Source organism: Mauremys mutica, chromosome 4, assembly GCF_020497125.1.
Source record: "Mauremys mutica isolate MM-2020 ecotype Southern chromosome 4, ASM2049712v1, whole genome shotgun sequence".
Classification (NCBI taxonomy): domain Eukaryota; kingdom Metazoa; phylum Chordata; order Testudines; family Geoemydidae; genus Mauremys; species Mauremys mutica.
Window position 1 is genome coordinate 28,096,953 of NC_059075.1, and position 14,550 is coordinate 28,111,502.

The 14,550-nt window shown below is 40.2% G+C and overlaps 1 protein-coding gene across 2 annotated transcripts in view; it reads left to right on the plus strand.

The window, feature by feature from the left end:
• DICER1 (dicer 1, ribonuclease III) overlaps positions 1–14,550 on the plus strand; it is a 100,059-nt gene that overhangs the window by 26,414 nt on the left and 59,095 nt on the right. For both annotated transcript variants that reach the window (XM_045015228.1, XM_045015229.1), the window contains exons 5-8: positions 6,571–6,767; positions 11,080–11,242; positions 11,802–11,932; positions 13,831–13,965. In XM_045015228.1, coding sequence (XP_044871163.1) covers positions 6,624–6,767; positions 11,080–11,242; positions 11,802–11,932; positions 13,831–13,965 — 573 coding nt within the window. In that variant the 5' untranslated portion in view covers positions 6,571–6,623. The remainder of the gene's footprint in view (positions 1–6,570; positions 6,768–11,079; positions 11,243–11,801; positions 11,933–13,830; positions 13,966–14,550) is intronic.

Here is a 14,550-nt window from a genome sequence, read left to right on the forward strand (position 1 = left end):
TGTGTTATTTAGAGGGGAAACTAGAAGTTGGTAGAGTTAAAGCTAGGTACAGAACTTTAACATCACTAGTATTATGTCAGATAGAAATTCATAGATCAAGGTTAGTAACTGCTGAAAGAACAGATTACTTAACTATTGGATATGAAAACAATTATCTTCTGTTGATGAAACAGAAAAATCCTAAAATGTTTCACAGATTCATGTATATGATATATTACACATACAAGAATTACGTTAAAAACATTAAGTTGCAAAGTCAAGTACTGGAAAGTTAGGAAATGCATATACAACCTTAATTCAGCCCCTTTGTGCTTACATGATCACATACTAGTTTTTTCACAGGACTCCTGTCCTCATTTAGTTCACAAGAGAAGACGGTGCCTACTTACTGAGCACCTACTCTATATTTTGTTTTCTCATTGTTTGTGACCCCAGTTCTTATTTACTGCATACTATTCAAATTCTGCTCTGAACAAAGAATTATTAATTTTCTTTGGGTTTTTCTATGGCACTCAACACTATAGTATCCAAGGGCTTCACAAACATTAACGAATTTATCTTCACAACACTTCTTTGAGGTGAGGGGATGGTGGTATCCCCATTTTACAGATGGGGAGCAGAGGCACAGAGATTAAGGTCAAAAGTTTCCACTAACTTTGGGTGCCTAATTTGAGATGACTGGGACCTGATTTTTTTCAGAGTACGTAGCATTTTGTAACACTTTATGTGTTCAAAGCATAGCTCCCAGTCTTCCTAACCTGACATTTCCTAAATCAAGTGGTTTACTTTGCAACTTTAATATGTTTTATTTATACACACGTGTGCGCACACACTTTTTGTGTAAAATCTATACAGAAAATAAAGTGTACTCACCCACTGCTGAAGTGCAGCCACCTCAAAAGTAGAATGTAGTCATTTTTTATGATGAGACTAGTTACTCAAACTGAAATTACAAAGAAAATATTTACTAGGCAGAGTGCATTACTGAAGTAGTAATGTGAGCAGGATTCTGGCATTAACCCCTTTTGCTCTTTCGAATCTGTTATGGAATCTGTTTAATGAATGGGCTAGTCAGGACCTTGGTTTTACATTTGACCTGAAAGATTTCAGCTCCAGCAGCACATTTTCTCCCCATGAGACTCAGAAAGGGTATAATTTCAATATTGCTGTGAATGGAAGTACCACCTACTGAATCACTACCACTCTTTGCCGCATCTGAGTTTTTCTTGGAGGTCTCCCATTTAAACACTCACCAAACAGTCACAACCCAAAGTGGTATGGCTGCTATCCTACCAAGGCTAGTAGGCCTAAAATTGGACCTGTCAGTTTTGTTTTGACACAGCAAACAAGCTTGCATGTTGTGCTGCCTCTGCTCTGTTTTTGTGAGCCAGCAGATAGCTTATACAATAATTCTGAAGCATTTTTCCCTCCCCAAGTTTGGCTTCAGCAGCTTCTTTGGGTTTTCTTTTTCACTTCCACTAATTTACAAAGTAATGTAGAAGATAAAGATTAACAGATATGTTTATTGCCCACACTGACCTGGCAGGCCAACTATTTTACTTTGTCCAGCTGTTGTCTGCTTCCCTTCTTGGATAGTTTCAGGGTCCAGTTAATTCCTCTTAGTAGATTCTGAACACAAGTACTTAGTTGTTGACTGTTTCCAACTATAACCTTACATATTTTTTCAGATAAACCGATTAATTTTTTTCTTGGTTTCTAGATACTTCTGTACTATTTCAGTTTATTAAAGAACTTATTGTTTTTCTTGCTTTTGAAATAGAAACTTTGAAGGGTACAAATCTTTCATTATTCTTCTTCCAGGTCTTGCTCATGTCCATTCCATGTTAGGTATGTGCATTCCGCATGCACTGTTGCCAGAGATTTTCTCTCAGCGGTGTCCGTTGGGCTGGCTCCAGTACCCTCTGGAGCTGCATGAACTTATGTGGTTTGGCATGCAAGTCTCAGACCCCTACAGACATGGTTAGCGTCAATTTACTCCCCGAACAGACACCACTTAGATTCAGTGCTCACACTTCTACCCCTGGTCCTGACCTCCCTGGACTGGTGGAAAGACCCAAGGTCAGTGATGATGGGAGTACCCTTTGTTACCCCTTCAGCCATCAGTGTCCCTAGTGTCGGACGACTCAGATCTAGGTTGGGGAGCCCACCTCCACCTCCTCAGGACTTGGGGCCTATGGTCCCAGGAAGAACTGTCCCTGCACGTAAATGTCAGGAAACTCAGGGCTGTATGCTTAGCCTATCAAGTGTTCTTCCCCCAGGTCTCAGGCAAGGTGGTGCAAGTTCTGACAGACAATACCATGGCCATGTTCTATATCCGCAAACAGGGAGGTGCTCGATTCTCTGCCCTGTCAGGAAGCCATTTGTCTATGGGACTTCTGTGTGTGGCACTCCATCCACATCGCAGCATCACACTTTCCGGGATCCCAGAATACACTGGCAGATCATCTCAGCAGATCCTTTTTCTCTGATCACAAGTGGCCTCTTCATCTGGAGATCGCTAGGTTCTTCTTCCAAAGGTGGGGTTCTCCCCGGGTAGACCTGTTCATGACCAAGCAGAACAGGAACTGCCATCAGTTTTGCTCGCTGCACAGTCCAGGCTCCGACACCTTCCTATTCCCATGGATAGGGCTCCTGCTGTATGCTTTTTCCCCAGTCCTTCTGGTTCACAAGGTCCTCCTGAAAATCAAGCGGGACAAGAGGGTTATTCTTATAGCCCTGGTGTGGCCACGTCACATCTGGTTCGGCACACTAATGGATCTATCAGTAGGATCCGCACTTCCACTTCCGCTCCGTCCGGACCTCATCTCAGAAAACCACAGCCAGTTGCTCCTCCCCAACCTTGCATCCCTTCACCTAATTGCATGAATGTTACATGGCTGAACCCAGAGGAGCAGGCCTGTTCAGAGCAAGTTCAGCAGGTCTTATTAGATAGTAGGAAGCTTTCCACTTGGGCCACCTACCTGTCCAAATGGAAGCGCTTCTCCCTGTGGGTCTCTCAGTGAGATCTCTTTCCCGTTTGTTCTTCCCTCCAGGTTATCTTGGACTACTTGCTCCATCTAAAGCAGCAAGATCTGGCCCTGGTATCTCTCAAGGTGCACTTAGCAGCAATCCGGCCTTCCACCTGCTGATGAACAGCAGATCAGTGTTCTCTAATCAGATAATGGTTCGGTTTCTCAAGGGATTGGCAAGATTCTACTCTCAGTTACACGAAACGATCCCTCCATTGGACTTAAACCTGGTTCTGTTGGGGCTCATTGGCCCTCCTCTAGACACACTAGCATCGTGCCCTCTACTACTTCTCTCTTGGAAGGTCACCTTTCTGGTGGTGATCACCTCATCCAGAAGAGTCTCTGAAATCAGGGCCTTATGTCAGAAGCACCATACAGTGTTCTTCAAGGACAATGTCCAACTGCATCTCCACCTGTCTTTCCTGCCAAAGGTGGTCTCACAATTCCATAGCAACCAGGCTATTTTCCTGCCAGTCTTCTTCCCAAAGCCTCACGAGAACTCTGAGGAGCAGCAGCGTCACTCATTAGATGTTAGACCTGCCCTTGCCTTCTATATTGAGTCGATTAAATTCTTTTTCAAATCTAAACAACTCTTTGTAGCAATAGCAGAAAAGATGGAAGGGCTTCCAGTGTCAGCCCAGAGGATCTCCTCCTGGATAACTGCCTGTATTCGGGCTTTTTATGAGCAGGCGAATGTCACACCTCCAGCCTGTCCTAATCATTTACTCCACGGGAGATCAGGCCTCTTCATTGTTGTTCCTTGCACAAGTCCCAATCCAGGGCAGCAACTTGGGCATCAGTTCATATTTTTGCATCCCACTGTGCCATCACTTGACAGGCTCACGACGATGCCAGGTTTGGAAGACCAGTGTTGCAGTCAGCATGTCCATGAACTCTAAGCCCACCTACTGAGGGTACTGCTTGTGTACCCCTAAAGTGGAAACAAGCACTCAAAGAAGAAAAAATGGTTACTAACCTTCCATAGCTGCTGCTGTTTGAGATATGTTTCTCATGTCCATTCCACAACCCACCTCCTACCCCTCTGTTGCAGTTGATCGGGAGGAAGGAACTGAGAGGATGTGTGGCAGGAGGCACCCTTTAAACCAGCACATGAGCGTGTGGCTCGAGAGGGCACTAGAGCCAGCCTGATGGATACCACTGAGGGAAAAATCTTCAGCAATGGTGCACACACCTAACATGGAACGTGAGCAACACATCTCGAAGAACAGCAGTTATGGAAGTTTAGTGACCGTTTTTTCTGGCTTACCTCCATACCTATTTTAGACTGTGATCTAGTCAAATCTCAAAGCTAAACAAACATGTCCTTGCCCTTTACTCGGATGTGAGATGGATATATAAGGAAAACCCTGCTGCTGTAGAAGTTAATGGTGGTGGTTCAGAAGGCGGCCTTTTTTCCTCAAGGCAGTACTGGTACTTAACCCAAATTCCCATTACATTATGCTATTTCAGATGCTGTTTACCTGATGAGACAGTGTATGTCATTGTATGGCATTACTCATCCCATTTGTGCTCATTAGAGATCCCATGGTACTATTTGTTTCACTGTAGGGTGGTGGTTGCTTCAGTAGTATGACCAAAAAAAATCCAACTATGGTAGTTATCGTCTATCTTCTTGCATTTCTCCTGAGTTTAAAGTGGATACATAATTCTACATTTGCCACCAGAAAAGACTACTGCTCTGGCAGAGGGAGATTGCTGTACTTTAATCCTAGAAATGACAACTTTTCCTGATGATAGGCAAAAAACAAAATTATGGTTTTAGAACAAATGTGATGTTCAGTCTTTTACAAACACAGCCAAAACTGCTTATGAATATGAACTTTATGCCATAAATGATAGACGTCTCATCAGATAGATGGCATCTGATAAAGCGTAATGTCATGGGAGTTTAATGTCTGGCTTAAATGGAATTGCAGGATGTTAATCACTGTTATCATAGAGGGGTATGAAAGAAGGGAGACATGCTCCATTTCTGGCTTTATGTCCAAAATTGAAAATTTTTGAAAGTATTTTGGTCACTGGAACATGTTCCTGGAAAAAGAAATAAACGTTCATACAAGTTTTCTGAAATGAGTTTTGATGTCTCACCAAATTTTAAACCTGTATGAACATAACCCATAGCATCCCCAACTACAAAATTCACAGTATTATCAACTTCCCCTTTGTTTGAACTGCACTTTCTTTTTTGGAATTCTGTAGCTGTTCTCTTCCAAACTTGACAATGTCTACTTAGTTGAAACTAAAATGTTCAATCCAGTCTGCCAAATTTCAGCAATATTGTCATACAGTTCCTTTGTTAATGAAGTGTGTGTGTATCTTCTCCATCAAAATACATTTTGGCCTAGGGAAAAGTGCATTGGGCTGGGAGCCTGAATACCATGAGTCCAAGTCTTCCCCCTTTTGCTGACTGGTGTTAATTATGAGTGATTCATAGCACTACTTATTGAGCAAGGTCTTGGGTGTCATGCCCCTGAAGTGAACACCCTGAGACACTGCTGAGAATAGAACCTCTATGACAGAGCCAAATCTCATCAAGTAAACCAGACTACCTCTCAGAATAATTAGGCCAAAGCTTCATGCTTGCCTGTGCTGTCTATGAAATGAGGCTACTCTTGCATATATCCATAAAGCACGGTGAGGCGCACAAATGAATGATCCTGTTGAGCAATGGAATCACATACCGCTTTCTACAAGGTGGTGAAACAGGATTGCTATGGGTTTTAATCCTTTGCTACACATTTTTGAGGTCCTTGATACACACTTAAATTTTAAGTATCTATTACACCATTACAAAATTAAAATATTGATTTGAGCTCTACAGGTGTCTGGCTTCAAAATTAATATATTTCTTGCTGTCAAAAACTTTGTACCATTGTACCCAGTGAGTTGCTAATTTCCCTAATCTGTCTGATATTCTGCATTGTTTTTTCTTCTGGAGAATATTCAAAGGGAAACCTGTGTCATATTATTTCCTCCTCAGAATTTTTCCAGCAAAAGAGAGACAATTATCACTCTTCTTTTCAGAATTTTAGAGAGACAAGGTGGGTGAGGTAATATCTTTTATTGGACCAACTTTCCAGAATTGTATCATCTTACTCTGTTTTACTTAAAGTGGAACTAGCACAAATATGTTACTTCTTATATCTTGTAATTTAACATATTTCTGGACCTTGTAAATAGAGACTGTATTAACAGAATTAAGACAAATTCAAGAGTGTGAACTTGATGTTACTCTGGGTTTCCCCTTAAAAATGCAGGTTCTCTGAGTTTCTGTGACATTGGTTAATAATATGCTGTCCTCAGTATAAATATGAAATTGAAAAAATGGCTGTTTATTTAGACCTCTTAGTTTACCTCTGAATTATTGTTACTATTCTGTAGATATGAGTAAACAAAAGGCTAGACCTTCCAAGAAATAAAATTCCAGTAAAGGTGTTTCTAGATAAACTCATATCAAAAGCCTGTCTTTTGCTTTGTGCTTTTAATAATGCATGATTTTAATGCCTTATTTTTTTCATAGTAAGCTGTGCTGGAACAAAAATGCAATGAAAAAAACACTGGATGAATGAATGAATGAAAAGCCCTGCTTTGCAATCCCTCAGCATGGCAGGACTGCAGCTTATGACCCCTGCTTCCTCACCAATGGGTCCCTTTTTTGGACTGCCATGGCAACAAGAAGCAATTCATGATAACATTTACACGCCAAGAAAATATCAGGTACTAATGACAATATTATTATTTTTCATTGTCTATGCAAAAGATTTAATTTTCATTCTATCTATTTATTCGAGATAACCTTCTTGAGACTGGTTTTCTTGTTTTATGTGCATTTGTGTTAAGAGCTTTCCATTGCAGAGGGACCACTGGACGGTCGAGATGATAAAGGAGCACTCACGGACAATAAGGCCATTGCAGAGAACCTAATGAATTCTTTGCACTGGTCTTCATGTGAGAGAAATTCCCAAATCTGAGCCATTTTTTTTAGGTGACAGATCTGAGGAACTGTCCCAGATTGAGGTGTCACTAGAGGTGGTTTTGGAACAAATTGATAAATTAAAAAGTAATAAGTCTCCAGGACCAGATCATATTCACCCAAGAGTTCTGAAGGAACTCAAATGTGAAATTGCAGAACTACTAACTGGTTTGTAACCTATCATTTAAATCAGCTTCTGTACCAAATGACTGGAGGATAGCTAATCATAGAATCTCAGGGTTGGAAGGGACCTCAGGAGGTCATCTAGTCCAACCCCCTGCTCAAAGCAGGATCAAACCCAACTAAATCATCCTAGCCAGGGCTTTGTCAAGCCTGACCTTAAAAACCTCTAAGGAAGAAGATTCCACCACCTCCCTAGGTAACCCATTCCAGTGCTTCACCACCCTACTAGTGAAAAAGTTTTTCCTAATGTCCAACCTAAACCTCCCCCTCTGCAACTTGAGACCATTACTCCTTGTTCTGTCATCTTCTACCACTGAGAACAGTCTAGATCCATCCTCTTTGGAACCCCCTTTCAGGTAGTTGAAAGCAGCTATCAAATCCCCCCTCATTCTTCTCTTCTGCAGGCTAAACAATCTCAGTTCCCTCAGCCTCTCCTCGTAAGTCATGTGCTCCAGCCCCCTAATCATTTTTGTTGCCCTCCGCTGGACTCTCTCCAATTTATCCACATCCTTCTTGTAGTGTGGGGCCCAAAACTGGACACAGTACTCCAAATGAGGCCTCACCAGTGCTGAACAGAGGGGAATGATCACGTCCCTCGATCTGCTGGAAATGCCCCTACTTATACAACCCAAAATGCCATTAGCCTTCTTGGCAACAAGGGCACACTGTTGACTCATATTCAACTTTTCGTCCACCGTAACCCCTAGGTCCCTTTCTGCAGAACTGCTGCCCAGCCATTCGGTCCCTAGTCTGTAGCAGTGCATGGGATTCTTCCGTCCTAAATGCAGGACTCTGCACTTGTCCTTGTTGAACCTCATCATATTTATTTTGGCCCAATCCTCTAATTTGTTTAGGTCCCTCTGTATCCTATCCCTACCCTCCAGCGTATCAACCACTCCTCCCAGTTTAGTGTCATCTGCAAACTTGCTAAGGGTGCAGTCCACACCATCCTCCAGATCGTTAATGATGATATTGAACAAAACCGGCCCCAGCACCGACCGTTGGGGCACTCCACTTGATACCGGCTGCCAACTAGACATGGAACCATTGATCACTACCCGTTGAGCCCGACCATCTAGCCAGTTTTCTATCCACCTTACCGTCCATTCATCCAGCCCAGACTACTTTAACTTGCTGGCAAGAATACTGTGGGAGACTGTATCAAAAGCTTTGCTAAAGTCCAGAAATAGCACATCCACTGCTTTCCCCTCATCCACAGAGCCGATTATCTCATCATAGAAGGCAATTAGGTTAGTCGGGCATGACTTGCCCTTGGTGAATTCATGCTGACTGGATGTGATGCCAGTTTTTAAAAAGGGCTCCAGAGGTGATCCCGGCAATTATGGGCCAGTAAGATTGACTTCAATACCGGGCAAACTGATTGAAACTATAGGAAAGAACAAAATTGTCAGACGCATAGATGAACATGATTTGTTGGGGAAGAGTCAACATGTTTTTTATAAAGGAAAATCATGCCTCACCAGTCTGCTAGAATTCTTTGAGGGGGTTAACAAGCATGTGGACAAGGGTAATCCAGTGAATATAGTGTACTTAGATTTTCAAAACGCCTTTGGCAAGGTCCCTCACCAAAGGCTCTTAAGAAAGTAAGCTGTCCTGGGATAAGAGGGAAGGTCTTCTCATGGACTGGTATCTGGTTAAAAGATAGGAAACAAAGGGTAGGAATAAGTGGTCAGTTTTCAGAATGGAGAGAGGTAAATAGTGGTGTCCTCCAAGGGTCTGTACTGGGACCAATCCTATTCAACATATTCATAAATGATCTGGAAAAAAGAGTACAGATTGAGGTAGTAAAATTTGCAAATGTTACAAAACTACTCAAGATAGTTAAGTCCCAAGCAGACTATGAAGAGCTATAAAGGGATCACATAAAACTGGGTCACTGGGCAACAAAATGGCAGATGAAATTCAATGTTGATAATGCAGAGTAATGCACATTGGAAAACATCCCAACTATACATATAAAATGATGGGGTCTAAATTAGCTGTTACCACTCAAGAGAGAGATCTTGGAATCATTGTGGGTAGTTCTCTGAAAACATCCACTCAATGTACAGCGACAGTCAAAAAAGCAAACAGAATGTTGGGAATAATTAAGAAAGAGATAGATAATAAGGCTAAAAATATCATATTACCTCTATATAAATCCTTGGTATGCCCACATCTTGAATACTACATGGAGATGTGGTTGCCCCATCTCAAAAAAGATATATTGGAATTGGAAAAGGTTCAGAAAAGGGCAACAAAAATGACTAGGGGTATGGAAAAGCTTCAGTATGAAGAGAGATTAATAAGACTGGGACTTTTCCGCTTGAAAAGAGACAACTAAGGGAGGATCTGATAGAGGTCTATAAAATCATGATTGGTATGGAGAAAGTAAATAAAGAAGTGTTATTTACTCCCCTTGTCATAACACAAGAACTAGGGCTCACCAAATGAAATTAAGAGGCAGCAGGTTTCAAACAAACAAACAGGAAGTATTTCTTCACACAATGCACAGTTAACCCATGGAACTCTTTGCCAGAGCATGTTGTGATGGCTGAGATTATAACGGGGTTCAAAAAAGAACTGGATAAATTCATGGAGGATAGGTCCATCAATGGCTATTAGCCAGAATGGGCAGGGATAGTGTCCCTAGCCTCTTTTTGCCAGAAGCTGGAAATGGGCGACTGGGGATGGATCACTTGATGATTACCTGTTCTATTCATTCCCTCTGGGGCACCTGCCATTGGTCACTGTTGGAAGACAGGATACTGGGTTAGATGGACCTTTGGTCTGACCCAGTGTGGCCATTCTTATGTTCTTATTGCAGTGCTCACGCTACTTCTTAATATTTGCAGCAATGATAGTGGTACCAGACCTCTAGCCAATTGGAAATTCAAGACATTTTTCTGTACCAGCCACTGTTTAGTTTGCAAATTGGCCAGAAAGCATCTCTCAGGAGTATTGTCATGCTCATTTCTTTAATTATTTGAAAGCCTTATATGTGACGAGTGATCTGAAACAGCTGTTTTTGATGACCTAAAATGTTGGTCATCCAGCTATCAGAATAAAAATTGCTTTAAGTTGATGTAAATTTTTCATCTAACGCTGGGTGAATCATATAAGTATTTCAACATTTAGAAGCCATACAAGTTTAAATGTGTAATCCATGTTAACATGATATGGCTCCTTGTCCTTCTCTAGTGGCTACACCACATAGAGATTAGAGACTGCTGCTGCCTTTGAGCTAATGGATCTGGTCTTTTTGCTCAACTGGTGAGGCTCATATTTTTAGATCCCGAAGTCATCTGCAGGAATTAAATCAAGCACACCGAACTAGAGACATCATTACATGTAATAAAGATTTATTTAATCAGATATTTACAATACACCTCTACCTCGATATAACACTGTCCTTGGGAGCCAAAAAATCTTACTGCGTTATAGATGAAACCGCGTTATATCGAACTTGATTTGATCCGCCGGAGTGTGGAACCCCCCTTCCCCCCCCCCCCCCGGAGCGCTGCTTTACCGCGTTATATCCAAATTCGTGTTATATCGGGTCACATTATATCGGGGTAGAGGTGTACTAGCAAAGTGAGGTACTATAGCTTTAAAAACACAACCTGGTTTATAGAGCTGATAACTTGTTTCCATGTTTTGAATGAAACCTGACAATGTGCTTTGTGGCAAATAAATTTCTTGTCCTATAAAATCAGTGGCAGTTCTCGAGGACTAGTTAGCTTTAAAAATACCCATTGGCGCATCCACAGTTCATACAGGTACAACTTCTGTGGATAGTTTTTTGCTTTTGTTCATTGTTTTTAATTACTCTACCTGTGCAAATAGTGACTTGTTTATCATTTGCAAATTTAGGTTGAACTGCTTGAAGCAGCTTTGGATCATAATACAATAGTCTGTTTAAACACTGGCTCAGGGAAGACTTTTATTGCAGTACTACTCGCTAAAGAGCTGTCCTATCAGATCAGGGGAGACTTCAACAAAAATGGAAAGAGAACAGTTTTCTTGGTCAACTCAGGTAACAAAAAAATGGGGTTTATTTGTTTGGTGTGTGTGTTTGTTACGGGAATAATCCTTAATAAAAACTAGATAAAAGTGACCAGTTTTGTTTCTGACATGCTGCACAAAATTGCAAGATAGAATTACACTTATTCAGTCAGGTATAGTTTCCATAAAGGGTTTGAAGGCTTCTGTGTGTTCTTTACCCCCATGACTTTTGTCTACTAGAAACTCCACATTTTTTTTCTGTTGTTTTGCTAGTTCCCAAGACCAGACCAAGAAGTGAGTGAGGGCCAATTTACTTTGAGATGTTGTTTAATTTCTGATCTCTCTTGGTGGGGGATGAGAGACAAACATGGAATGGTATTGTGAGCCATTATGCTTCTCTGTATGGTGCTTGATTTTTGCCATCTTATAATTGTGTATATCTAGTTTAGTTAATTTATTTATCTAGTTTTATACTAATTTTAAAGGTGTTATAAAACTCATGGATACAATGGCATGTACACTTAAGACTAAAGTATTTAAAAATTCTTTGCCATTTTATAATTGAAAACGGCAAACTTTTTTTTTTAAAGCAAATCAAGTTGCTCAGCAAGTGTCAGCTGTCAGGACCCATTCAGATCTGAAGGTGGGGGAATATTCAGTTTTAGAAATAATTGAATCATGGACAAAGGAAAAGTGGAATCAAGAATTTGCTAAACATGAGGTAAGATGTGTAATATAAACTGCCAAAAAAGTGAAAAGTTTACAGTGCAGGTGATCTGGGGAAGAAACTAATTTTTACCCAAACTAAATGCTATGTTTTGACCAAGTCCTTCTCATGCTCGGTGCAAAGTTCAACATACTTGGGGTATTTAGATGCAACCTAGAGATATAATATTCCTGCGAGTACCCACGGTGTGTCTTTGAGAAACTGGGCTTTCAGTACTCCTTTTTTCAATCACCATATCATTCATGACTCTGATGATGATGCCCAATCAATATTGGTATCGTCGAAATCCCCCATTATTATTGGGTTTTCTGAGCATTTCACAGTCTCCATCACCACACTGGCAGTATATTCCTACAGCTATACTCTTATTATTCTATCCATTTTACTATATTTGACTCTATGCTTTCTTTCACATATAGTGCCACTCCCCCACCATCACAACTTACTCTGTCATTTCTATATAGTTTGTACACTGGTAATACTGTGTCCCATTGGTTATCACATTGGCTAACATTGGTACCATGATAGAGGCGCAAACTATATGTATTCTCCAAATAATAATAACAAACAGTAAGAGGACCAGAAAAATGCCAGTATCGCTAAACAGAGTAAAAGAGGCAGTTAGAAACCAAAAGAAATCTTTTTAAAGTTGGAAATCTAACATCCTACTCTAGAAAATAGGAGCATAAACTCTAGCAAGTCAAGTGTAAAAGTATGATTAGGCAAGCCAAAAAAGACTATGAAGAGCAGCTAGCAAAAGATACAACCTAACAGCAAAAGTTAAAGTACATTGAAAGCTTGCCAAACAATCAGTGGGACTACTGGGCAATCAGGGTGTTAAAGGAGCACTCAAGGGGGAAAAGATTGTTGCGGAGAAACTAAATGAATTCTTTACATTGGTCTTATTGCAGAAGATGTGAGGAAGATTCCTATACCTGAGCCATTTTTTGAGGTGATACTTCTGAGGAACTGTCCCAGAATGAGGTGTCAGTAGAGAAGGTTTTTTTTTTTTTTTGAACAAATTGATTAAATTAAACAGTAATAAGTCACCATGAGCACATGGTCTTCACCCAAGAGTTCTGAAGGAAGTAGCTTCAGTACCAGGCAAATTGGTTGAAACTATAATAAAGAAAAGAATTATCAGACATCTAGATTAACTCAGTATGTTGAGGAATCGTCATCATGGCTTTTATAAGGAAATGATGCCCCACAAATCTATTAGAATTCTCTGAGGGTGTCAACAAGCATATGGACAAGGGTGATCAGTCAATATAGAGTTCAGTACTTGCACTTTCAGAAAGCCTTTGTCAGGGTCCCTCATCAAAGGCTCTTAAGCAAAGTAAGCTGTCATGGGATAAGAGGGAATGTTCTTTCATTAATTAGCAACTGGTTAAAAGACAGGAAACCAAGGGTAGGAATACTTCGTCCGTTTTCACAATGGAGAGAGATAAACAGTGGGGGTTCCCCAAGGATCTGCACTGGGACCAGTATTGCTCAATATATTCATAAATGACCTGGGAAAAGGGGTAAATAGTGAGATGGCAAAGTTTGCAGATGATACAAAATTACCCAGGACAGTTAAGTCCAAAGCTGACTGTGAAGCGTTACAAAGGGATCTCTCTAAACTGGATGACTGGGCAAGAAAATGGCAGAAGAAATTCAGTGTTGATAAGTGCAAAGTAATTCACATTGGAAAACATAATCCAAGATAAAGATACAAAATGATGGGTTGTAAATTAGCTGCTCTCACTCAAGAGAGAGATCCTGGAGTCATCCTAGATAGTTCTCTGAAAATATCTGCTCAGTGTGTAGTAGCAGTCAAAAAAAGCTAGCAATGTTCATGGTAACATGCTAATAGCTAGTATTTGTTGCATTTCTCTTTGTATTTTTAGGTTCTGGTTATGACATGTCATGTCGTTTTGAATGTTTTAAAAAATGAATACTTATCCCTGTCAAACATTAATCTTCTGGTGTTTGATGAGTGCCATCTTGCAATCCAGGACCATCCGTATCAAGAAATTATGAAGGTAAGTCACCATTATTTAACCTTTTTATTTTCAGCGTCTCTAATTTCACTGAGGTTCAGATCACAAATCTGTTAGTGAAAAGCTCACTGGCTAATTTGACTTAGTGTAAAGATTATTACTTAAAATCATTTTGGTATGTATTGCTCTCAAGAAGGAAAATATTTGAATTGTGGCTACCATTTTATGATAGAATGATGTAGCAACTGATAGTCAATGCTTTAACACTATTCAAAAATGTAACTCTTCATAAAATGGTTTTATTTGGTGCTGTGTAGGTTTTTGATTAGTCAAATTATAAATATACTGTAGAGTTTCTTGATTAGATCATTTATTCTAGTGTATTTATCTCAAATAATTTTATATTCTTATTATGGTGTTCCTGTTTAAAATATGTTCATTTACAATTGGGGCAGTAAGAACAATAGCACTTTATTTTATTTCATGTAGATAACATGGGCTTCCTTCATTAAGCAAGTTGCTTGGAAACAAGAACTTAACACTTGTTTGTGGTAAAATTTCAGACTAGAAACATGAAATGTATCTAACTTTTGCATGGCAGCTAAAATATGGATTTGTACCTTAAAA